The 27,435-nt window shown below is 41.6% G+C and overlaps 1 protein-coding gene across 1 annotated transcript; it reads right to left on the bottom strand.

Moving 5' to 3' along the window:
* LOC143283551 (uncharacterized) lies at nucleotides 1-26,908 on the bottom strand. The gene is made up of 3 exons (XM_076589796.1): nucleotides 26,666-26,908; nucleotides 2,160-2,448; nucleotides 1-1,409 (listed from the first exon to the last, which is right to left on the bottom strand). The coding sequence occupies exons 1-3, from the start codon at nucleotides 26,906-26,908 to the stop codon at nucleotides 1-3; spliced, it is 1,941 nt and encodes a 646-aa protein (XP_076445911.1).
* Between the last annotated feature and the right edge of the window lie 527 nt (nucleotides 26,909-27,435).

Below are 27,435 nucleotides of genomic sequence, written 5' to 3'. Positions count from 1 at the left end.
TCAAGTGACTTCAATTTCTTGCTCTCCCCCATCCAGAGTGGACTCTGTGTCTGACGTCACGTCCACCTCAGAGTCCTGGCACTCTGTGCTGACGTCATCTTCTTCCTTCGTCTCCGTCACAGACGGGTGTCTGGAGCGGATGTGACGTTCAAGGTCACGCCTGCGCACCAAGACTTTGCCGCAATAGTCACAGCGATAAGGGGTGTCACCCTCGGCGTGAAGACGCACGTGCTTATTGAGATTGCTCGGATCTCCGAAAGGACGAAGACAGACCTTGCACTTGAGAGGTTTATAGCCTGTGTGCGTTCTCAGATGGATTTTGAGCCCATATTTGCGGGAATACAACTTGCCGCAGTACAGACACAGATGGCCTTTGCGGGACTTGTTGGCGAAGAAGGAAGCTGGCAACAGATCCAGCGGCTCCCCCTCTTTTTCTGACGGTACGGTAAGAAGAGGGACCCTCGTCTTGGAACTGGAGCTGGGGATGGTGGCTGTGAGAGAACTGCTGGCACTGTGCGTCATGTTTCCAGACAACGCGTCGCGGGGCACGTCCGGCCTGGTTGTGGGCATCGTTCCTCTGGGGCTGACAGGGGGAGGTTTGGCCGTGGAGGTCATCAACAGAGACTGATGATCGGGACCTGGAGAGACAAAGTGAGGGAACATAAAGCTCCTGTTTTGAGGATGGCAGCTGAAGTGATGGCGGGTGTCTAGAAAAGTTGGGTGTGCGGGCACAGGTGCACAGAGGAGCTTGGTGGGGTTAGGGTCAGGCAGAGCAGCAAGCCAGGGATAGTATAGTCTCCAGGCCATGTGCTGATCAAGAGGAAGGGGCAGGGCTGGCAAACCAGGAGGGTGGATGTGGTTGAAGATCTGGATAGGCTGACCCGTGGCAGGCACGCTTCCCGTCACTGCGGGATTGCTCGGTGCGCTGTGCCGGACGTCGGAACACGCTGGACTGGTCACAGTGGGTACATTAGACGAGCACGCCAACCTTCTGGTGCTTAGATTGAGGGCTGAGGCGTCATCCGTTGAAGAGTCTGGAGTCATAGATCTCTTGTCCGTCAAGGTCTTTTTGTTGCCGCCTTCAGACCGGTACGTTCTGTGCGGACTCTGGGAGCTGTGGTCCCAGTCACACTTCCCTGTGGAAGACATAGAAGGGGCGTCCCGCATTCTGACCGTAGAATATGGTGTCGATCTGGAAGAGGAGGAAGATCTGTGAAAGGCGCTGGGACCTGACCCCAGAATCAGGGAAGGTGGGGTGGACATGGCAAAGCTGAATGCTGACGGGGTGGTCAGAGAGGGGCTGGCAGTTCGGGTGGCGATGGCCTTACACTTGAAGAGGATGTGTGCCTTCAGGGTGTTGGGGTACAGGAAGCTAGTATGGCACGATGTGCACGTGTACTGCTGATTGCCTGAAATCAGTATAACTGTCATGTTGATATTGTGGTATGGCAATATTTACACGAATAAACATGTTAACATTAATCATTGAACACACACACACTGAAACAAATCAAAGTTTCAAAGTTAATGTGTTTTTTACAAGTAAGTTTGATATATGGCAGGAAAAAATGTCAACATTTTTATTATCTTGATTTTCCAGACCTTCTCAAATTCGTCTGGTTTCTTTTCTTCTTTCTTTTTTGTCTTCATACAATGTATTCGTTGTTTTGTGTGTGTGTTTTTTGTGGGTTTTTTTTTCAATGACTCGAATCGACCGACTTATTGTGTACATTTCATAATATTTATATAATTTGCATGGAAACTAATTATTTTTAGTTTGTGTGTTAACCTATGTAAAAGCTGCATACGAAATTTTCTGAATACTGCACATAGTCATAACTCTTCGACCTTTGAACACAACGCAAATAAGCGGCTCATGGACAGAAATGTTGCAGTTTTTAATCTGTTAAAATACCGTAAAAGTTGTGTAATGGTATAAGTAGAAAATATCCAATTACTTTACTCCTAATCTGAATCTCTGATGGTCATATTGCTACCTTTAAATCATTTGGCAAGGGCGTGATGGCGGGCCATCAAAACTAATCGCTAAGTCATTATACTGTGACTAGAGAGGCACAAAAATAAACACACGTATGAACAAACGTTACGGCACAGTCCTCTCGGGATGCAGAGTGGGCAGGGACGCTGACAGCTCTCACCTCTAATATGTGCCGGGGTCAGGAAGGGAACGCCAAAGACGCGGGCCAGGGAGTCGCTGTACCACATCAGGAGGCGTTCCCCGCGCGGGATGGCCTTCAGCACGCGCAGCACGAGACAGCCTCCCTCCGCCAACACTTCCACGTTCTGCTCATACCGGTCACGTGCAGGCTTTAGTGCCATCATCCACCTTTGGCTCTTGTCCGGCACGGGGTGAAGCTTACAACTGGCGCCGTGGGTAAACGGGTGGTTGTCGTTGTCGGCTGACAGACGGTGTTCTCGCCATCCCACCTGGAAGGCCACAAAACAGGATTCGTATATATGGTTGTTTATAATAATAATGACAATAATAGCAATAATCATAATGAACACTTGCTCCTTTTTTCTCAGAGTTCAAAGCACTTTGCGACAGAACTCTCCAGCTGAATTTCTTGTTTAGAAAAGAACAAAGGTTTGGGTTACAAACGGGATGCTTAAAGTACTTTGTGACAGAACTCTCGAGTGAAAATTATTGTTTGGAAAAGGACAAAGGTTTGGGTTACAAACGGGATGCTTAAAGTACTTTGTGACAGAACTCTCGAGTGAAAATTATTGTTTGGAAAAGAACAAAGGTTTGGGTTACAAACGGGATGCTTAAAGTACTTTGTGACAGAACTCTCGAGTGAAAATTATTGTTTGGAAAAGGACAAAGGTTTGGGTTACAAACGGGATGCTTAAAGTACTTTGTGACAGAACTCTCGAGTGAAAATTATTGTTTGGAAAAGGACAAAGGTTTGGGTTACAAACGGGATTAAGAACGGAATTAAACTAGTGATTGGGCTCAAGTTCAGAGGTTAGGTATGTGCATACTTGATAGGTCGCATAACAAAATTCACTCTTCTGAATTCGGTCGTACGAAAACTTTAAATTGATCTCTCATTAGTAATCTAATAGCCATATCACTTCGTGTAATACCCTATGAACAAGAGAACAAGAAAGATTGTTTTCGCAGTTGCATTATTCACTGCGTACGGAAAAAACAACAACGTTGGTAGTCTGTTATTGTGTATTCATTCATCCAAACTGGGAACACCGGCTGATAGTCTGTACCTTATGCAGATCTCCGCAAAGATATAGACTGCATGATAAAGTACTACCTCCCTCAAACCTTGGAGCCATCAAAACAATAACAGATAAAGGCTTCATTGACTGGTATAAGTTCGTTTCTATTTGTTTCCTCGGATATGCATGTAGAAGACCCTTGGAATGAAACGCATCGCTTCTTTGTTTTGTGTTGTAACATGTGTTTGTGTTTCCATTCGTGAAGTCTCTGGCAAGAAGTGAGTACACTACCATTTTTTTCGTCGATCGTTCGTTCACTCTTCGCCCGCAGTCAACCTGCGCCCCACCCACTCCTTCCCTCTCAGTTCCACCTTTTATATTAAGAAATACTTTATATAATGATAACGTGCACATTTTAAGGCTTCGTAAATGAGAAGCATAGTCGTTACCTCAGTATTCCTTGAAACTACGGGCGTATTGACTGATCGACTGATTAACCAGCAACTGCTCGTTTACTTTGTTGTTAAAAGTAATATGAACTCATTCCGACGACTCCATTAAATTCTAACACAGCCGGGTTAAGTTAATAGGAGCACGAGGTAGGTAGCCACCTGCACTCCGTGCATTCCGTCAGACAGACACGGCTGCTCCATGTTCTCTATCTTCATCCAGTGGCTCATTACTATCCGGGCGCCTTTTAGTAGCTGATCACCAGCGCGCCTACCACGACTGAGAAGTGGACGATTGGGAAAGTTACTTCATCTAAGGTGTTGATCTAAACGCTTTGCTTCCAGGTCCTTTTGAAGAGCCAAAAGGCAAACAGAGTGACATTTATCTCTGACTGTGAAAATTAGTGGGAAGACACACAAGGTCCATAATCTGAGAGTGGGCTGTGGAGGATTGGAAACACTCTTCTCACAGAAGGTCTCATGTTTCATTCTCCGTCAGCCAAAACATGCACACAGATTTCCTTTCCGTGGTTGTTACCAGCTCCGGAGGCGGTGAGCCGGTGAGTTTAAAGTGGTGTATTATGGTCCTGAAGGACCCTCAGGTCTTGTTGGCACCTCAGTAGTTGGTCCCGATTTCATGATCACTTCAGCTCTGGTCGGTTACTACTAGTTCTTTGCAGGTCACGCCCCCAGTCACAACTGACCCCACCTTTCTCGTCCATTAAGGATCGATTACAAGCTTTCGCGGTGTGTATTTCGCAGAAAATGTCATTCTCGGTTCTGTCAAATGATCAAGAAATTTTATGAGAAAAAGAAATAAATGATTCCTGCTGCGTAGAACTTCATAAAAACTCTATTTTTCATAACTATCCTCAGTGGTTTGTTTTGTTTGTTGTTGTTTGTTCCCAAACATTCGCCATCCATCATTACCAGACTGTCCAATCTACAATACAGATTTGATGAACATGACATATTTTACTTTAACTGCTGGCTAGACATATTTCGTTTGTTCGTTCATTTGTTTGTTTTTGTGCTCGTTTTACCGGTTGATTTTTCTTAACTTGTTAGTACATAGGGGTTGGAGTATATATTGTTTCGATCGAACCAAAACGTATAAAAAAAGGGGGGTGGGGGTGGGGTTCAAGTTGGGGGGAATATTAGTGCCTGTCGGCTGGCGAGAAGGTCAAGTTATGTCATGGTGTCGTTAGCATACTGCCAAGGCAGGGCAGACCTGCTACAGTACAACCAGCTGATCGTAAAACACACAGTGTTATTAAACAGAGGTGCTCCACCGTCTTATGCTCCCACTGTTCACAGACCCGAGGTGGCCTGGAGAGGTGCGGCGTCTGGGTGGCACTCTAGTCAAGCAGGTCCCGGACAAAGGCGGCACCACTCCAGCCGTCCGCCTCCCAGTGGACATGGAGTGTGTCAGTCCCCGGGCCAGGACCTTTGCCCTGTTTGCCCAGCTCATCGTCTGGTGTGGAAATGTCATGGCGAGGGAGTCGAGAGAAGGGCCTTTCCGTGGCTTAAGCAGCAGGCAGGGGTTTCCACCGACTGGGAAAGTAGCCACTGCTTCCGTGGCTAATGAGGTGTGGACAAACACTAAAGCTGGTGACAGTCCTCTCCGACCAGTGCTTGGCCACCCAACTGACTTGACCGCTACGTTATGGCTGATCATACGCTGATGCCAAATTGGCCAGCTCTCCATGCGGAGTGACTGGTGTGATTTACAGATCCGCACACAAAAGAAGCTGGCCAGTGAAAAGGTCTCCTGTGACGCTCTGTTTTCTTTTATTATTGTATGACGATATAAGAATAATAATGATAATAATGAGAAGAAGAAGAAAAAGATAAAAGAAGAAAACTATACCAACTCTTAACGCCAATGACTCGAAGAGCTTAATCCGAGATTCAAGCCACGTACCTGCAGGGCGGGTCATATGTATAACCCCGACAACGGCGTATGGCTGCCTTTTCGGCGTGGTCAAAACGGCCATACACATAAAAGCCCACTCGCACAACTGCGAACGTGGAGTTGCAGCCCGACCGGTGAAGTCCACATACGACGATCATATACTATAATTATACAGAAGACATACACACACATCACCACCACCACCTGTCCAACGACACACTACACACACATCAATATTACCTATTCAAATGCACACACATACACATACCACCACCATTACCACACACGCGCGCGCGCGCGCGCGCGCCACAATGTACCTGCTCTGTTTTTTGTCTTGTTCAATAAGAAATGAAAAGAAAAACCAGCTTGAAATTTGCGTGATGAACTCTCCGTGCACTTATCGCACGAACATGGGAACATGTTAATGCAAGTTAAATAGAGATTGGTTCGTTCCTATTGCTCTTTCTCGCCGATCGTGTTTGTTTACTCGTCACAGAAAACGTCACCTGAACACAGAACATGCCACAAATATCAGGTATTTAGGTTGAAGAGTGTGAAAACAGGTTGTGCCTAAGAGAGAGAGAGGTGGGGGTGGGTGGGGGGCTTGTGGAAACAGGTGATGTGACTGCAACAATCTTCAGGTAAAACGTTCTGTCTGTGTCCTCCAATCAAGTCTTGGTACAGGTTGATTGAAAACAGAAGGGGGTGCAGTGGTAACACACTTTGAACCCCGAACAAAGCATGCCGCTCACATCCCATGTACCTGGTCACAGCACAACAAATCTTCTGTGCACACTCCAAATACTGTCGAGTACACCCCCCTCGCCCCCCCCCCGCCCCCACGCCCCTCCTCCTCCCGCCCCCCACCTTACCTTCTTCTCTCCCTCTTTTCTACCTCTATTCTGTTTCAACAGCCCCTCAGAGTGAGTGATTTGTTTGACGAGATTTAAACGTACAAACCGTCACCAAGAAACACGACGTTGACCACACAGCCCCCGGGAAAGGGCCCCTTGTCCCCAGACTGTCCAGCTAACGGTTTGTAACCGTTATCAGTGTAGGCCACGCGCCACAGCAGACGGAGCGCTGAGGCTTTTGAGCCCGGAGAGAAAAAGCTTTCAGGGTGGATGATCGTTGTCCGCTACCTGATCATCCCAATGCCCAGGTAACACGGCTTTAAGAGCCACTGCCGATGCTTCAGGTTTGAATGTGGACGCGGCATCGTGACTTATCAGCCTGCTTGCTACCGTTTAGTCTCCGAAGATGTTGTCCTCAATGAGGGCTCCGAGTGGCCCCGTTTCCGAGTCAAGTGAATGCATAGCATTCTGATTCTGATTGGTCGGCGCAAACAGAGATGACCAAATAGAGTTTCCTTTGGCGAAACACACGACCGAGAGCCCTCTGTGCCGGGGTGAAGTGGCACGGCGGCGACACGGCGACACAAGGGCAGGACGGCTCCACGTTTCAGACAACAAACTCTCTGGCAACAGAGCTTGCATTGTGATGTCGATGTCTTAATTGCTTCTCTGTCGTGTCTTCTTGTTTTCACTTTTTGCGAACTGAAAAGAAAATGGAAAGATGTGACGCGAGCGCGCTTGTGTGTGTGTGTGTGTGTGTGTGCGTGTGTGTGTGTGTGTGTGTGTGTGTGTGTGTGTGTGTGTGTGTGTGTGTGTGTGTGTGTGTGTGTGTGAGTGCGCGTGCGTGTGTGTGTGTGTGTGTGTGTGTGTGTAGAGGAGGGTATCGGTCTATATGTCTGTTGGTTCATGGCCAGTGATTTCCCACCTCAGTAGGTATGTAGCTTGGATCAACCCATACATAAATCGAGAAATCCTTTAATTGATTATGATCAATTACTAATTCTAGCGTTTTTTCCTTTTTTTTCTTTTTTCAGTTTCAAAGAGGTGTCAAAGCGTGCGGACTCGTCCATACATACTACACCACATCTATTAAAATGAGCAGATGCTTGATCTTCGTCTAGGTTTGTGTAAAACATTAACATAGAATGGGGGGAAATGTAATTACAATAAAGTATAGAAAGTGTAGAGGGCAAATGATAGAAATATTTATGGTCTTGGTTTCTTTCATTATCAGATGCTGAGTTTCAGTAACGTTTCAGCCGGGCGGGGCGACTATCCCCAAACCGGCGGGTCCCCAGGTGGCGGATAGGGGAACGGCCCCTAGATATGAGGGTTAGCTGCGAAATAAGTCAGGCTTGTCTGGTCGAATAAGCAGTCCCGGACAAAATGGCGATGTTCCTACATAGACGGGGCGGGGTACCAGGTGGCACTGTCACACCATATCAAATTCCTCATGTGTCCTATCACAGGACGGGGCGGGGTAACAGGTGGCACTGTCACACCATATCAAGTTCATCTTGTGTCCTATCACAGGACGGGGCGGGGCAACAGGTGGCACTGTTACACCATATCAAGTTCATCTTGTGTCCTATGACAGGACGGGGCGGGGTAACAGGTGGCACTGTTACACCATATCAAGTTCATCTTGTGTCCTATCACAGGACGGGGCGGGGTAACAGGTGGCACTGTTACACCATATCAAGTTCATCTTGTGTCCTATCACAGGACGGGGCGGGGTAACAGGTGGCACTGTTACACCATATCAAGTTCATCTTGTGTCCTATCACAGGACGGGGCGGGGTACCAGGTGGCACTGTCACACCATATCAAATTCCTCATGTGTCCTATGACGGGTTCATCATGCCATTAAGAGGCGCATAAAAACCTCTAGCCCCGGGGAAGGAAAACCTGGGAGAAACAAACCAGGGTAGCGGATGCTCATAAGCCTTGGTCGGCAAGTCGCCAACGAGAGGGAAACTCCGACAAGAAAACCAACACCGAAGACGTATGTACTGGGCCCCTGGCGCGTAGCGGCAGTACAACGCATCTACGTCATGGATGGACAACCTCAGTACCGTTTCAGTATTATCATTATATTTCTAAAAACAAATGATAAAAAATATAAATGATAATTAGACAGATTTACGTCATACAATCATAAATGTCAACTTCCCGACGAATGCTACATGTCATGTGGATGCATAATTCCAAAATATGTAAAAATCATTAAACATCTGGATCTTGTGAAAGGGTTGGTTCATTGGGTGTGTTCGTTCTGAAATCAACAGCCCTTTTTGCCTTGTGTAAGGCATGTTCTAGTGCTGAATAACCAATACTAATGTGTGTGCGAGTGTGAACAGGGTGTGTTGTGAGTGTGTGTACATGCGTGGGTGTGCATGCGTGCGTGTGTGTGTGTGTGTGTGTGTGTGTGTGTGTGTGTGTGTGTGCGTGCTTGCGTGTCTACTTTGTCTTCAGGTGAAGCTGTATGTTCAATATGAATTAAACAAAATATGTTCCATGTTTACGAAGTCATCTCACAGGGCGAATTGGGTTTTAGCCTGCACTGAGAAACAAAGAAATAATGAAAATAAGAGGACACAGATGCAAATGTAGGTCGCACAGATAACACCATTAATCAGTCAATGGCCATATTGTATTATTGTTTGTAATCATCAATATAATCCAGTTGGAAAAACAGGTTCACACAGGAAACACTGGTCTATTTGCTCTGACAGGTAGTGTTAAAAATATGGGGCAGAAGACCTGACTACTTTCCTTGTTGGAGCATGATTACATCCCTTGCTTCCTTTTTATTTTATTCTTAAAAAAAAAATATTACTATTATTTTTTCTTCATTATATATATATATTTCAAAAAAGATATTTATTTATTTAATAAACAAATTTACCTTGTTTTCTTCTTATTTATTCATATCCTCCTCCTTTCCATGGCAGTTTTCATTTGTCAGTTGACAATATTATCATGTTACCACTGTGATGGAGTATGTGAGTTTGTTTTTTTTAATAATAAAATACATAATGATTTAAGTATGATTGTACCATAAATGTTTTTGTGTCTAAAAACGACGCAATTATAATGAGGCTTTGTTCTGACATGGAGAAACTTAGCTGAGAGAAATGTTTGAAACCAGATGTAGTTTTACTTTAGTTTGTGCTAATCTGCATAGTGCTAATGTTGTAATTGATAGTACTGTGCAAGTTTCCACAGGCTGTAACATGGTTTCAGCAACCTGTTTTTTTGATTTTGTGATTTAAAATTGGACACTAATTACCTGTTGATTGTATGTATGTATGTATGTATAGATCATGTGTGTATATGTATATGTAGCTGTGTGTAATGTGTATGTATATGAAAGTATGCATGTATATGTGTATGTAGTTATATGTCTGTGTATGTGTATATGTATGTGTATGTATGTGCACATGTGTGTGTGTGTGTGTGTGTGTGTGTGTGTGAATTTATATATATATATGTGCGTGTGTGTGTGTGTGTGTGTGTGTGTGTGTGTGTATATATCTGTGTGTGTGTGTGTGTGTGTGTGTGTGTGTGGACAGGTTTATGTAAGTTTAAAATGTGTGACTTTCCGATGTCCATTCAAGGTGATTGATGGGTTTCCAACCAATGTGTGGGTGGGTGAGTGTATGAGTTGGTATGAATGTGGGTTTGTTATGAGTTCTTTAGCTAGTTTAATAGTATACGAAGCATTAATCTTGTTACATCGTACAAAAAAGAAAAAGAAAAAAAGTGCACAATCAATTACTGACTGCAGTAGGAGTGTAAAATGCCTTACTATGTCAGTTTCACTCTTTTGGTCACTTCTTGTTTTTATGTCATTATTTATGGGAAATACGTTTCCTTGTAAATATTCATTCTTGCCTTTTCTTTACTCAGGTTGTAAACTGTCTTTTTTGATTGATAATTTTATATGTTTTTGTGGTAATTATTTAAGTTACCTTCTGTTTACAGAGAGGGGGGAGTTTTCAAATAACCCATACCTACCGACCCTAGTCACATTCATGTTTTCTGTTTTACAGAATTCGATTACATAAATACCTGTAGATTTGAACATATACCGTGCTAGGGTTGGTTTGTATTTTACAACAGCTTTGGTCAAAACTAGACATTTATCTTTTGTAAACAAGTCAGTCATTTTACAGTTCTTCATAATGTCTTTTCTGGAGTACCCACACAGTATAACTCTTTCTGTTTTTTCTCATTTTCTTATTTCAGAATGTAATATAAGCGAGTATAGCAATCTTCTAAAGAAAAACTTCGCTTCTTGTGACATGAGCCAGCCAAGAAGTAATGACAGTCTATTTAAATGTTTTACTCTGGTCCACCAGTTGCTGCTGCTTTTGTCTGGTGACATAGAAACCAATCCAGGCCCAAACAATAACACGGACCTCAGTATCATGCATGTAAATACCCGCAGTATGAAAAATAAGACTGATTTATTAGAAGCTGAGTATGTTAACTTTGATATCATCACAGTATCTGAAACATGGCTTTCAGATTTAGACAGCAATAGTTCCATCCACATTACAAACTTCCATCCACCTGTTAGATGTGACAGAACAAACGATCCACATGGCGGTGTTGCTATTTATGTGAAAAATAATTTATATTGTAAACCTCGCAATGACCTTCTTGTAAACGGTTTAGAGGCTTATGGGCTGAGACAAAATTAGATCAAATAAGTTTATTAGTTGGATCTTTTTATCGTCCACCTAACTCCAATGCTAATTACTGGAATTTGATCGAAGAAAGCATACGTAGAGCCAATGACACCACAAACAAATTCTTGATTCTTGGTGATTTTAATACTGATTTCCTAACAATACCATCACCCCACTTAGTAGATATTTTGAATCGCTACCATATTAAGCAGTTAATAAATGAACCAACGAGGATTACCGAAGTAACAAGTTCATGCTTAGATCTTATACTTACTCAAAGCCCCAGTATGATCAAATCAACGGATGTCCTGCCTGCTATCTGCAGTGACCATAGTGTATCTTATGTGGTTGTCAAGAATACAGTAGTTAGAGAACAGTCATTTAAAAGAACAATTTTTAATTACAATAATTTAGATATAAATTTTGCAATCTCCTACACCAGGTTAATTGGGACGAAGTGACTAATACTAAAACAATTGACGAAAGTGCGGAAACGTTTTCAAATATTATAATGGATAAAGCTAAGCAATGTATGCCAATGAAGACTATCACTGTACGTTCAAATGATGTCCCTTGGATGACAGATGAAATTAGGCTGCTAATAGAGGAACATAAAATAATTCATAAATTAGCTAAACAAATTAACAAACCAGAAGACTGGCTACAATTTCGGCGTTTTAGGAACTATGTTACATATAGAGAAAAACAACTTGAGTATATCACCAATTTAGAAAATAAGAGAACAACTTCATCCAATTTTGGAACAAAAGAATGGTGGAAACTTGTCAAGTCATTTTTGAGAAAGAAAGGTGTTGGGTCAGATGAAATCCCCCCTATTATATCTAATGGTATTGTCTATTATAAAAACAAAGATAAAGCTGAAGTTTTTAACAACTTTTTCATTTCACAATCCACTCTTGAAGACAGCGAAAAAGATTTACCTGATATTCCATTCCTAGACTTAGAACTTACAGACATAGCGCTTACTACTTCTGATGTTGAAGGTGTTATTCTAAATCTAAATAAAAATAAGGCAGTGGGGCCAGATCTTGTCCATAATAGATTGTGAATCGCCTCATTGCCAGCCATTCTAGACCCACTAATTATGATTTTCAACAAAAGCCTTCATGAATCAAAATTTCCTCTGATATGGAAAACAGCACATGTAAATCCTTTGCATAAAAAAAGCTTCGAAGGAACTTGTAGTAATTACCGTCCAATCTCTTTACTTAGCTGTGTTGAGATGCATCCATAAGCAAGTTTACGAGGGTTTTTTTCTTCATCAAATCATATTTTATCTCCTTCCCAGTCAGGGTTGATTCCTGGTGATTCGACAGTAAATCAGTTGCTCTGTATTTATAATGACTTATGCTCATCTTTTGATAATGGAGTCACAACCCAGGCTGTGTACTTTGATATATCTAAAGCTTTTGATCGAGTTTGGCATAAGGGACTTCTTCTGAAGTTAAGAGCGAATGGCATACGAGGCAAATTACTTGACTGGTTTTCCGATTACCTCTCTAACCGTATCCAAGCAGTTGTTATAAAGAGTGATGAATCTGATTACAAAGGAATACCCGCAGGTGTTCCTCAAGGCTCTGTACTTGGTCCACTATTATTCCCGTCAACTTCAAGAAAGTTCTCCTTCAGTCTGGCCGTACAGAAAACAACAACCGTCCTGAAGACGTGGGGTCCTTCCTCAGGTCACAGGGATGGAGGGAGATCCCCGCACGTCAGCAGTGAATCAGCTTCCTCACGCTGGTCCCAGCACTCAGACCTTGCAGATGCAGGCTCTCCTCCCTTATCATCCACTGCCCATTTTCCCCCTCTGCCGTCCCGGAGTGACCGGCGTGTCACCTTCAGTGAGTCTCGTCCACCTCAGCGAGTCCAGCCCCAGGACGGCACACCTACAGACCGTTTGGCAGATGGTGAAGGGGACGAATTACCTCCCCCTCTAGCCAGACGATCCCATGAAAATGCAAGTCTGTACCCCCCACCACATACCTTTTCATCCTTCCCATATGCCCCCCTCCTTACCTCTTCCCACGTCCAGTGATTCCCTACACCCAGCATCCCCGATGCCCAGACCCATTCCCTTACCCTCCCCTCAGTGTCCACAGAGGAGGGTTCTCACAGTCTCAGTACCCAGTCCCAGGTGCCCAAAACTTCACACCTACCCCACAGGGCTCCATCTATGACAATCACAACTGGCTTCCACCCAGCCCTGTTGGCCAGTGTGCACAACAGCTCGTCAACCTGGCATCTCACCTGGTTTACGACCGTGACCGTCAGCGACCGATGCCATCGTGGTAGACACGGTGTATTGCTTCGCCAGATCATCCCAGTGCCATGCCACACTGCTAACCTGTATTATGTGCAGCTGGTCCATATTGTTGTCATGTAATATGTGGCTGTGGCTATGTTGCTTCTTCATCTTTTTGTCTCCATATATGGTATAAATGATCTGGTATACATAAACCTACCGTAAGCTTGCCATTGCTTTAAACATATTGTCATTTAATGCTTTGTTTCATATTTTGTTTCAAGATATTCGTGATAAAACTATGTAAATTATAATTAAAATGCATCACAGTTAATTGATATGTTCTGATTACTCATTGTCAAATCAGGCCATATTGTATACTCGGATGGGGACGTTTAAACCATAATTGTTAATTTACTGTCTTATTCACGGAAGTTGCGTGGATATATCTAAACAAATTCATTTCAACTTGATTTGATTTGCACAGATGTAAGTGTGGTATTCTGTATTTCTAATTAGTGTTGTGTCGTAAGTGTTATCTTTGTCTTAAGGGACATTAACTATCTTGCTTTATTCCCTGCGAGCATATTACTTGAACATGGAGAAATGCCCCACTACCCCGAGGTGGTTGACAAAAACTGGATTTAAAATTGGTTATCTGAATACTTGTCATATGTTGAACAAGATGTCAGACATTCCCTCCATTTTATCAAACTCTGGCGATTGCTTTCACACTTTTGGCTTCTCTGAATCACGATTATCTGATTTAGTTTCTGATAATGTTATAGCCGCTCCTGGATACCATCTCGTCAGGCGAGATGCCACATTAAAACTAGAAACAGGATTGGTTGCCTATGTTTATCAGTCAGTTAATTATAAACAAGTTAGTTGTTTTGATCAATATAGAATAGAGTATATTTGGTTAGAGATTCATTTCAAAGGGACAAAGCCAATCCTTGTGTGTTTTCTTTTCAGAAACCCCGAAGAACGGGTTGAATGGCAAGATCGCTTTGAACTGATGATGGAAGATGCTTTGAACTATTCCACAGAAGTAATTGTGCGAGGTGATTTTAATATAGATTTGTTAAAACCACAGGATAAATGGAGACGCACTTTTGAATCATACAACTTAACACAGATTGTAAATACCCCAACAAGAAAGACGCTGCTCTCAGAAACGTTAATTGATCACATTTATGTAACTAACCCTAACAGTGTTGTAGAAACATCTGTTCCCGTATTCGGCCTTAGCGATCACTTTCCTGTTTGTGTAACATGGTCAAAGAAAGGAATAAAAATCCCCAGGTGCAGTCACAAGTATATATCGTTCCGCAGCTACAAAAAGTTTGATACAGAGGGATTTCTGTCAGATTTATGTGTGGTTGATTTTTCTAATGTTTACCAGTGTACCGATCCTGATAGTGCTCTTGCAACTTGGTATAGTAACTTTCTTTCTGTCTTTAACAAGCATGCTCCCTTAAGGACTAAACGTGTCAAACATGAAGAAAAGCCTTCTTGGTTAACTGAAGATATTAAATTAGAAATAGAGTATCGTGATCTGTTACTGAAAACTACAGGAAAAGATGAGAAATTTAAGAAACAGAGAAACAAAGTAACTGCAATGAAACGGGCTGCCCAAAAGAAATATTTCAGTGACTTGATAATAAATAAAAAGGATTCAAAATCCATCTGGAAAGCTATCAACCAACTGTCGAGGAAAAATTCAACTTCTACTACTGGAAATGAACTATCTCCTGAAATCCTAAATAAACATTTTACTACTATCGCCGAAAGAATTGTCAAGGTTGATAACACACAGTCCAATGACTTGCAGTTACTAAAATGTTTCTGTGATACCAAACACATACAATCTAACCTTTATCTAACATATATTAGCGTACATGACGTGTTCAAGGAATTATCTTCATTAAAACTGTCCAGATCCCGAGGTTTGGATGGCATAGATAGTAAAATATTAAAAATTTCAGCACCTATTATCTCTGAACACATTACATACATCTATAACCTCTGCATTGATAAATCCTCCTATCCTCAAGCTTTTAAAAATGCTAAAATGTTCCCTGTCTTTAAAGCTGGTGATCCATCCGACCCTGCAAACTATAGGCCTATATCAATATTATCCACATTATCCAAACCCCTCGAAAAACATATTAAACTTAATCTTCAAGCACATTTCAGCAAACATGATTTATTTCATCCCAACCAAAGTGGCTTTAGAAAAAATCATTCCTGTCACACCGCACTAACAAATCTCGTAGAAGAATGGCATTTAAACATAAACAACGACTTATTTACTGGTTCTGTTTTCATTGATTTTGCTAAAGCTTTTGATACTATTGATCACAATCTTCTCTCAAAAAAAATTACTCATGTATGGATTATCCACTGAATCTGTCGAACTTGTATCTTCCTTTCTAATAGTAGGAAACAAATTGTCTTCCAAGATTCTAAAGTATCCCCTCTTATGCCAATCAATTATGGAATTCCTCAGGGATCAGTGTTGGGGCCTGTTTTATTTTCAATATATATAAATGACCTTCCACTTTTCGTTTCATCTTCTTGTGAACTTTTCGCTGATGACACAACCCTCCATAAAAAAGACAAATGTCGATGCCGTATGTACTCAGTTGCAGAGTGATATTGATAAACTCGTAAAATGGACCGAAATTAATCACATGGCTATTCATCCACACAAATCAAAATTTATGCTAGTGACAACCAGACAAACGCCAAAACATCAAATCTAGATCACTCGGACCAAAGGTACTTGGCAGTGAGTTGGGGGTAGTTAATTCTTACAAATTACTTGGTCTTACTATTGATAATAACCTGTCATGGTCTAATCATGTTTCTGCTTTATGTAAAAAAGCTATCGAAAAAATTATATCAGCTCAACAGAATTAAACATTTCCTTGATCAACATACACGCAAGTTATTTTTTCACGCATACATTCAACCTGACATCGACTATGCCTCAACATGCTGGGACTTAGCAAGCAAAAATTGCTTGAAACCACTCATAAGCATATACAGACGTTCTCTCAAGATTGTTCTCCTCAAATCTTCTATCTATACTAACGACTACAAAGAACTAAACATCCTTCCTTTCCATCTCAAATGCATCTTTAATAAAGGTGTTTTTATATACAAAATTAAAAAGAAATTAGCACCATCCTACCTTCAGAGGAAATTTCCTGAAAAAAACTGTTCGTGGCAAAAATACCATTTCTATCCCTCGTCCGAGAACTAACCTTTTCATGACATCTCTCATGTATTCTGGTGGTAAACTATGGAATGAAATTCCCGACTATCTGAAAAATAAATCCACCTTGGTATCATTCAAAAAAAGAGTACCAAAAATATCTCATGAAACAATTATAAATAATTCTTATATACCGTGTTTTGTTTGAGCTTCATGAGAGAGCTTCTACACAATAACATTTTTTTCGTTGCTCTCTGATAATGTGAACAGGGAAAGGAGCTCAGAAGATTAGTGTATACCAGTCCGTGTATACATGCGTGCGTAAGCTGGTGCGTGTTTGTGTGTGTTTGTGTGTGTGTGTGTGTGTGTGTGTGTGTGTGTGTGTGTGTGTGTGTGTGTGTGTGCGTGTGTGAGTTATATTCCATGCTATTTTTTATGTTTCGTGATTAACTCTTGTTGTTGTAGTTGTTGTTGTTACTGTCTACACCGAGTGTCCGTACCGATTTTCTTTTTTTCTTTTTTTCTTCTTCTTTTTTTTTTTCCTTTTTCATCTTTTGTGCGTGTGAGTGGGTGTGTGTGTTTGTGTGTGACGGAGGGCATGGTGAAAAGAAGCTTCCAGCTTATCCAGTTACCCTCAAGATCTATCATTTGCTCATATCTATATCAATGATATTGTATACGACATCCATTCAAACATTAAGCTATTTGCAGATGATACAAGTATGTCCTTAGCACTAAACAACCCAAACATCCGTGCACAAACACTCAGTTCTGACTTAGAAAAGATAGATTCTTGGGCTAAGCGATGGAAAGTCAAATTTAATGAGGGGAAAACAGTTATTAAATTTTTCTCGAAACACTGACACAATTTTACCTCTTACTTTTGGCATCACACCATTACAAAGTACAGACACACATAAACGTCTAGGCGTCATACTCCAAAACAACTGCAAATGGGAGGAACATATTAAAAGTATAATCAATGCTGTAACTATGTTGGTTTCTTGTTTTAAGACGTATAAGTACAAGTTAAATAGGAGAGCATTAGAAATCATGTACAAATCATTCAAATTACCACATTTTGACTATGCTGATATTGTTTGGGATAATTGCACAGATGCACAATCAGATTCTCTGGAAAATTTACAGCTTGAAGCATTAAGAACCATAACTGGAGCTGTTCGTGAGACAAGTCACCAAAAAATATACCAAGAATTAGGGTTCTGTACACTTAAGGAAAGAAGGAAAAGACACAAACTTGTGCATTATTTCAAGATGGTTAACGGTCTGTTCCCTAATTACCTAAATGATCTTGTTCCTGGTCTTGTTTCAGACAATAACCCTTACCATAGACACAGGTCATTGGAACGCACTGTACCAAGATTTCACACCGAACTCTATCGGAAATCATTAATACCATCTACTACTTATCTCTGGAATTCTCTACCTGATTATGTTAAAACCAGCAATTCCTCAAGCCAGCTTAAACATTACCTGTGTGCTAACGATGCTGTAGTGCCTAGCTATTATTACTTTGGTAAACGGAAGGAACAAATCATTCACTGTCGACTTCGTCTAGGGATTAGTGACTTAAGATATGTCCAACAGACATTTAATAAACGACACACTTTGTGCTTGTGGCACTGCAAGCGAAACTGCTGAACATTATTTATTATTTTGTCAAGACTTTCATATGGCTCGGGCAAACACAATCTTAATTTATCTCCAAACTACATTCACGTTAAAACTCTGTTGCATGGAGAGCCTGTTCTCCAAAATCATACAAATATATTCATATTTCAAACTGTTCACCAGTTTATCTCCGATTCAAATAGATTTTAGCTTAGAAAGTATTGTGAAGAAAGGGTACAACATGATTCTATTCGTAAAATATATGTTGGATTTATTTGACTGACCAAATATTCAAAGTTGAATGGATTGGCCAATGATCTGTCAGAATTTCTCCTCTCCCCTCTGTTCCCCCTCCCCCACCACCTTACCCACCATTCTTCTAAATTTTCTTCTTCTTTTTTTCTTTCGTGTTTCTCTTCTATCAGGCCGATTACTCTGGTGATAATAAATTTAATCTCATGTTAATATTGATATTAGCATTATTTTACTACATTATGTACTGTTTGTGTATTTGTTTTATTAATTATTTCATTACTTACTGTTTATGAATGTTATTTGATACAATTGATAATATGGTTCATCAGCCGTCATGATAAAATTGAAGTGCAACGTTGTGAGCACAGTGTAAGCTTTAAGCTGGTTGATGCTCTTTTCTTCATTGCATTGTAATCATGTGTATTGTTGAGACAGTGGGGGAGAGAAGTGTAGGGAACGAAACAAACGAAGACAAGGTGTGTTTGGATGCAGAAACTCCCACCGCTGTAAGGGTTTCTTGTACAACCCCGCCTTTGCGCCTTTGCAGCACCGACTTTCTGTCAACACCTTTGCACTGGAATGAAGTTGACAGAACCATGACCGGGCAACGACCAATGGGATATGATAAAACGGAACTGGCAGACTGTGAAAAACTATGCGTTCAGACAGTTAATTCGTTTCACCGGCAGTAAAGGAGCCTGATGTTCAAGTCGCCACGGAGAGAAGCAATGGGTGTCGGGAAGTCAGAACTCCACCACACCACACCTTCACCCCACCCTACCTCCATTTCACGCACCCCGCCAGCACAGCCCGTTTGAATAGTGAGAATTAAGCTTGTTCCCTGTTTCAGAAGGCATCATTCTTCCCTGAGCACAAAGGGCAGATACGTGTTCTCGGGTACCGGCTGAGAAGCGTCACAGGGGAAATGGTGGTTTCAGGAGTGATAGACTGAGTAAGGTCTGTGGGCTGAAACTGTTAATCTCTACATACGCACACACCTCCTGTGTCCTTTACCTTCGCTCGGTCCCTCGCCCCCACCACTGTTCAGAAGAGGTAAAAAGTCATTCATCATAACCACATCTATACTGTCATTGCAGAACACCCTACAAGGTGAAAAGCCGGCACAGTCTGGACAGCCCCCCGCCGTGACACAGTCAGCCCCTCACCAGCTGGCAAAGACCCGTCCCTGGTGGTGACAACAGCCAGAAATATACCGTGAAATAAGATGGCAAATGCCCACTCCCCACTTGGCCCGGCCCTCTCAGGTCTGGGTCAGATTTCTCATCAACGGGCAGCGGGTACCCGTCCTCGCCGGAGTCCTCCGTGTCCCCGACATCGCCGCCCCACTGCGAGACGAAACAGAGGGAGAGCTACAGGGCAAAGGCGGAGAAACGGTCGTTGAAAGACACGTCAAGTCTTGCTTCACTGACTCGAGAGAAGGCGTGCTCACGGGACGACCCGTCGAGGTGTTTGGAACTCCACGGGACAGTGTCACAACCGTCAGCCATACATGAGTGATGATCTTGTGGCCAAACCTGACTTTTCTCCATCGGTCCCGACACCAGTGTTTACCATTGTGCAGACGAAATCTCTGACAACATCCACCGGTGAAGGCTTGGGTCGACGACAGGTGACAGTGAGAGCGTCCAAACAAGCTGCAGTTCTATGATGAATTACTCGCAACAAATGTGGGACACCGCAATTTTAATACAAGAAAGACAAAACCAACATAAAAAAAGAAATAACACTTGGTTTTCGAATTCTGATGAGAACTGTGATTCTATACTTTTATCGTCTTCTTCTTTTAAAAATACAACAAACTTTTTTTGTTTTTCGTGACGAAAATTCGAAACGAGGGGTTGACTGTGTTCCACCCCAAGTGCTGCCCCACTCCCTCTTGTTACCCTCCTTCCTCTCCAGAAAAGCACAACACAGAGAACCGCCCTACTCCCTCTTGTTACCCTCCTTCCTCTCCAGAAAAGCACAACACAGAGAACCGCCCTACTCCCTCTTGTTACCCTCCTTCCTCTCCAGAAAAGCACAACACAGAGAACCGAACGACAACGGTGACTCAGTCCAAATGAACTGTAAACACAACAAAAAGAAAAACAAAACGACGGCTATCCATCCTGCTAGATCCACCCCCGCCCTTTAATCCCCACCTTCATCCTTCTCTTCCCCAATCCCTCAGAGCACAAACGCATTTTTATTTTAGAAAACAAAAGAATAAAAACTGCGAACGGCAGACAAGATTAACGATCTTTGGGCTTTCGCCTCCGAGATCGTGGTGTTCCTCGGCTAGGGTAGAAAAAAAGCAGCTTGAGAGAGAGAGAGAGAGAGAGAGAGAGAGAGAGAGAAGAAAAATGAACTTATACAGATGATTTTTTAAACCGTCACCTGCCAGTCCTCACGCATGACCTGCGGTTGACTGTCACGTGATTGTCAGTTTGGCAATGCCTCACCATTCACGCTTTATCACACATGTACAGCCCTCTACTGTAACCCGACGCGAGCTGCCAACAGCTTTCAACGTGCACTGCTGGATTTCAGGTGATGATTCTTTGTTGTGGTTGTTGTTTTGTTTTTAATGTCAAACCGACTCGCACGTTTTATATACCACCGATCAAGCATCGAACAATGCTCGACAGTATGTTTCACCTACCAGAAAAGTTCACGGGTCCAATGGTGGTGGAGGGACAAATGATATTAAGGGTAATGGGGATGTCAGCCCACAACTCAAAGTAAGAGAAACCGTGGGATTGCCAGAAATTATGGTCGTTCCCCTCCACGTTTTCTCTCAATTGCGAAAAATCGTGGGGGGCGGCCCGACGATTTATAATAATAATAATAATAATGTACATTTATATAGCGCCCTTTCTCACTAAGAGCTCAGGGCGCTTTACATGAAAGAAAAATTTTACAAGTAACATAAAACATTTATGGCCACTCTTTCTCAAAAAACCCTCCCCCCGCTCACACTCTCCCTTTCCCACTCTGCATACATCCAAAGTGAGCTGACATGGGTGGTGTTGGAGAAAAGGAAGCTGAGAGTACTTATTGATAGGTTTTAAAAAGATGAGTCTTTAGTGATGAGCGAAAAGCAGAAATAGAATCAGATGCACGGATATGATAAGGAAGGTTGTTCCAGATGTGAGGAGCAGCAAAGAAGAAAGAACGTTCACCATAACTTCTTGAATTGACACGAGGAAGTTTCAAAAGGAGGAAGAGCGGAGATTTCTTGTGGTAGTGTAGACACTGATAAGGTCAGAAAGATATGTAGGTCCTGCGGAGTGGAAAGCAGAATAGCAGAGACACGCAACTTTGTATTTAATTCTCGCTTCAATGGGGAGCCAATGCAGAGTGCGGAGGTGAGGAGAGATGTGATCAGTACGTGGGACTCAGAGTCAGACGGGCAGCATTGTTTTGAAGTTTTTGAATTCGCTGAATATTTTGTGGACAACCTATGAGAAGAGAATTACAGTTGGCACTTCGTGACAGTACAGAAGCAGAAATAAGAGTTTTAGTAGATTCAACAGAAAGGTACTGACAGAGTTGATGCGACGAAGTTCACAATTGACTATGCGCATCAGATTTACTACCTGAGGTTTGAGTCAAGAATGACTCCAAGGTTCCTTGCACAATGTGTGAGAAAGCTTGGAAAGTCCCCCTTATTTTTATTTATTTATTTATTTTTAATATATATTTCCTTTGTCATCGGAGTTGGTTTGTTGTCTTTTCCTAATGCAAATCTAAGAGAAAAATGATAGAGAAAAAAAAAAGAAACGAGAAATGGGGCAAGGACAACGACTTCTGATCAGAATGACAGTGGCGTTTGTGAAGACATCAACAATACACGGTGAAGGTGATGGCACAGTACCGGTATTTAAAAAAAGTGTGAATGTATGTGCATGTCAGTGTGTGTGTGTGTGTGTGTGTGTGTGTGTGTGTGTGTGTGTGTGTGTTTCCTTTTGTGTGTTTACTTGGCTGGTTGATTTATTTTTTCTTTCACTCTGTTTTTAAAACTATTTTCATGTTCAGAGTGGTCTTCTATGAAACCGAAAATCTATTTACAGTGCAATCTTGCATGCGAAAGGATGCTGACAAAGAGATAAAGAAATGAGCAAGCAGGAAATAAAGAACATTGTGAATAGATGTGACAGAAAAGGCTGCATCACAGCAAACATCAAAACTATTTGGTCATGTTTTCACGCTTCCTACATGAGGGTAAAGCATTGTGAAAAAGCTTTTTATCTATTCCATTTATGTAGAAAGTTTGAATGATTTTGATGTTATTCCCAACATCCCTCGGGAAAGATTCGGTTCAAGTCGTTATATCATATTTCATCGTAATGCATTACATTGCATTATATTTAATTTCTGTTTATTTTTACACATTGCCTCAATTTCGTTGTTTGCTATTGATTCCCATGTTGAATTTGAGGTCAATGCATTCCGATCATGTTATATGATATATCATACAATATGATATATCAAATTATATTAAATCATATATGATATGTGATATGATATTTCTGTTTGAATTATGCATATTGCCTTTATTTCGTTGTTTGCTATCGATTCCGATGTTGAATTTGAGGTCGATGCATTGCAGTGATCCATCTTATGTGGAATGCAACAAACAGATGTGTTTCAGTGTCATTACTGTTGATGTCTTTGTTAACGCCGTATTTACTTTTCTTCTTGTTCTCTTTTACTTCTTCTCCCATGTCTACAGGATTTGTAGTGTTGGTTTAAACAGTATTTTATTTAGAACATGTCACAACTCACCACGGTTAATGATAAACAGAACACTAACAAAAATCATGTCTACCCTACAAAGGCCTGTTCTGATAAATGTACATCTTAAGTAGTGTTATTTTAGTTTCATGCCGATGTTTCTTCAGAAAACAGTATAAGTTCATCAGAAAATACGCCTTTTATATGTGGAGCTTTGCAAAACTCGTTTGAACTCAGGAAAATTGAGACACTGTTTACTTGTTGGAATTTGTGATATGACAGTGGGGCAGATCTCTACGATGTCTCTAATTCCATGCTGCACACACCACACCGTGTTCATTGGATAAAAAACCGTGTGTCACTCTGCGGTCATCAATTGTCTGAGAAGGTAACTGCACCTGTCCTTTTCGGCTGAGATACATACCGGGACATTAGCGAACTGACGACACACGAAGCGTCCTCAATCACTGAAAACGCGCTCAATTCTCTTCCATCACACACACTTGACACACACAAACACACACACACACACACACACACACACACACACACACACAAAGTACACACACACATACAGATTACTCTTTACACCATTTTGCTCAAACCATACTCAATGATCTCTTTGTCACTGTTCAGCCCGAACTGCAGATGATGAATCATAAATTATATTCCTCAAAAGAAATAACTGTATGAGTATATGACTGTGATTGTGTGGTTATACGTCAGTATAGAAAATGAATTAAAAAATGGTGTTATCAATTTAAACTGCCAAAAACTTACCGAGTTTGCACTATAAAGTTAGGCGCTAAGGCATGACAAGGGATGCATAATATGCCAACAGATTCTGAGCCAAGAGCTTCTGCTTTACGCACATGAAAAACAAGTACGAACAGCATATTATTAGTTACATAATACTTTGTATTGTCTTGTTATGAGATACACCGACACAAATACAGAATATCGAAACGAAATACATTCTTAAATATTAATCTGCAATGAACATAAATTCTGAACATGTGAAACATTTTGGCTTTTGAGTACCATCACGAATCGGTTCTTCAGTTAATAAACCTAACAAAAACATCACTGAAAATTCAAGTATATGAGCAAATCAAGTAAGCAAAACACAAAGATCTCTCTGGTCTTTGTCCCGCCCAATTCTCTCATTCATGTAATTCCAGTTATATCGTTCCGCTTGTTCATGAAGACTAACAAAAGAATTAATACATACGATGAAAAGTAAATAAGAGCTTTCGTTATTGGCTACTTATTTTCCATATAAATTTTTATTTCTTTTTACACAAATTCAACTATATATTGTACACCTTGGTATGATCAAAAGTCGGCGCTTTCATTCTCATACCCAAGCAAAATATAGTCTTCACTGTCGATATGGCCCAAACATCGCACAATTGTTGAACAGGATCGCCTAAACATACCTCCGTGCATAAAGACACGCGTATATTCATTATCATTATTATCATCATCATCACTAGTATCAGTAGCAGCAGTCTTCGTAAAAAACCGGAGAGGTCATGACAATGAGCGATGTAATGTGATAACCGATGTGTGTGTGTGTGTGTGTGTGTGTGTGTGTGTGTGTGTGTGTGTGTGTGTGTGTGTGTGTGTGGATACGGCGAAGAATGGGGAGCACATGCTTTTTTTTGATGAAGTTTCATTTTGTTTTGATGGTCTGGGTCCAGAGCTACCCAGGCGTCTTTTATTATTACGCCGGCAGATGAAAGGACTAATTACTAAAGAAGTATCTTAGAACCAGATATTAACTATCATTTTATACAAATATATTCAAAACAACACGGAGTTTATAAACATGGGGCGTAAATGTGTGTTATGGTAAACACAGACATACAACAAAGGCGGATAGGAATGAGCAAACATCAGCCTTGATATGGCCTCCCGTGGTCTACAAGCCAAATGAATGAATGAAGAACAAAAACATGACAAACCCGACAAAAAAATAAAAAGGAGCGAGAAGTGTCAAAGAAATTAATCAAAATCTGGAAATGGACCTACACATATGGAATGAGCGTTCTGATTTCTAAAGACATGTTCCGTAAATGATTGCTTGGTTATGGTATTTTTTCCCATCCCCGTTATGGTAAGTATTTTCCCCCATCCCCGTTATGGTAAGTATTTTCCCCAATCGCCAACATTGTGACATTTGAGATAAAACAAGAAATGCATGCGTTGAAAATGGCTGCAATTCACTTTGCCGTTCTGTATTTATTTATATATTTATTTGTTTATTCATTTATTTATCTGTTTGCCCTACACATAAAATCGTTCACTTTTTTTTCTATACACTATCACTGCTTTGATGACTGCAGTACCAATAAATGTTTAGATAACGATTCAAGAATAAAAATTTTTTTGTGAAACACGTTACATCCGAATAATTTCTGGAGATATGTTGTGGACTTCTGTATAAAGTCGTCTAATTTTGGTGCATCCACAGAACACTCTCCCTATATTTCGAAACAGAAGGTTCCTGATTTCCCACGACAGTAGCAAACTGAAATTCAATCAGAAAAAAAGGATTTTTCCTCCGAGTCCTAACCCAAACAACTAGCACAGTCTGGGACACTTAGCGTGATCACCCCGCACAGGACCAAATTGTCCCATTTCTGTCTGTTGCTGTCAAACACTGTACCTAATGAAAGACATAAGTAAAGCTGAACGCTGTTGGCATTATTCATCCTTTTCCCTGCTTTTTTTATTTATTTTTTAATATTTTATTTATTTTCATTCTTCTCAAACTATTTCATTTCTCATTGTCTCTACTCATCAAACTGAGTCAGTTGTAAATGCTCCGGTTAGAGTTGAGAATTAATTGTGATAATTATTACAACGCATACAACAGAATATGAAGATTTTCCACAACAACAACAAAATTGTATCCTAATTATCCATTGTCAAATCATGTGAAATTGCAATTAGCACTCTTCCAGAAAGTTACAAGGCTAATATTTTTATGTATGTTTTTCAGTGGACAGACATACAGCGTGCTGAAAGTTTTAATAGTAGCAAACCTTGCTCACTTCTCAGTAGGGCCAAAGGCCTGTCTATTATTTAGTGGTTCTAAATAACGAGTTCTTAATTGTTTTAAAAATCATTATACAATAATCGCTGCTGTGTTTTCATCGTTGTTTTAGATCAATTATGGTGCAAAGACGAAGAAACTTCTATCTTGTGTGTGTGTGTGTGTGTGTGTGTGTGTGTGTGTGTGTGTGTGTTGCTTCGGAATAGAATTAATACCGCCCATAAAAAGAAAAAAATTGATTTGTACTTGTATTCATTGCAACAATTTGCTGCTTTAAAAAGACATGCGTGTTTATCAAACTATGTCTTGTTCTGAATGGACCGATTTTTTTCACACCTGTAACAAATCAGTTGTCAACAAAACTGTCATAAAAGCACTGACCTTTACAACAGTCGTCACAGCATGAATATCAGACGTCCGAGCAGCGAAGTCCAGTCCCCCGGGGTAAGGCCCTGCAGTGACATCAGCTGGAATATCGGTGGAGGCCACTACACTCATCTCCCCGTCACAGCAGCTCCACCGCCACGCTTTCACTGTCTTGGCGCCGTTTTCTCCGTGTCTCCAAGTGTCTGCTTCTCTTCCAGTCGAGCTGGTCATGGCTGCTCGTTTGTGTCTGACAGTCATTGACTCTGACTTTGCTCTGAATGACGATGCCTGGTCATGCTGACGGTCTTTTTAAAGACTTGGAGAGCCCCCAGGGCTTGTTGCCAAACGGGTGGGGAAAAGAACAGAAAAGTCACTGTTCCCCAGCTGGGCAAGTTCCCATACGCAGCCGAAGCTTGCCGTCACAACAGCCCCCTGCTCTGCCTGAGACCCGCCCCGCCCATTCACACGGTGCTGCCATTCACACGATACATTTCACATGCTCCGCACGCGCGCGAACGACGTCGCGTGCGGATCGGGGAGAGGGGCGGAGAGAAAGGGGGGAAAAAAAGGGGGAAATTGGGGGGGGGGGGGGGGGAAAGGAAAAAAGTTCCTAGTGGGCGGTGGGGGGGCGGAAGGGGAGACATGTTTCAAATTACCGTCTAAGTTGACGATCAGTTTCTTAGTCTTGAACCCCGCATCCCCCGTACCCCCCCTCCCCCCACCCCTTAACACACACACAAAACTCACCTTCATTCAAATAGTAAATAAATAAAATGCCAGTTCAA

Source organism: Babylonia areolata, chromosome 6 (assembly GCF_041734735.1).
Source record: "Babylonia areolata isolate BAREFJ2019XMU chromosome 6, ASM4173473v1, whole genome shotgun sequence".
NCBI lineage: Eukaryota > Metazoa > Mollusca > Gastropoda > Neogastropoda > Buccinidae > Babylonia > Babylonia areolata.
The sequence above is the reverse complement of the archived record's forward strand: the minus strand, read 5'-3'. Positions and strand labels throughout refer to the sequence as shown.

Coding starts and splice junctions, on each gene's coding strand:
- LOC143283551 (XM_076589796.1), bottom strand. CDS start 26,908: ATGACTGTCAGACACAAACGAGCAGCCATGACCAGCTCGACTGGAAGA. Junction 2,449..26,665: donor CTGTGACGACTGTTGTAAAG/GTCAGTGCTTTT, acceptor GTGGCCTTCCAG/GTGGGATGGCGAGAACACCG. Junction 1,410..2,159: donor GACCCCGGCACATATTAGAG/GTGAGAGCTGTC, acceptor TACTGATTTCAG/GCAATCAGCAGTACACGTGC.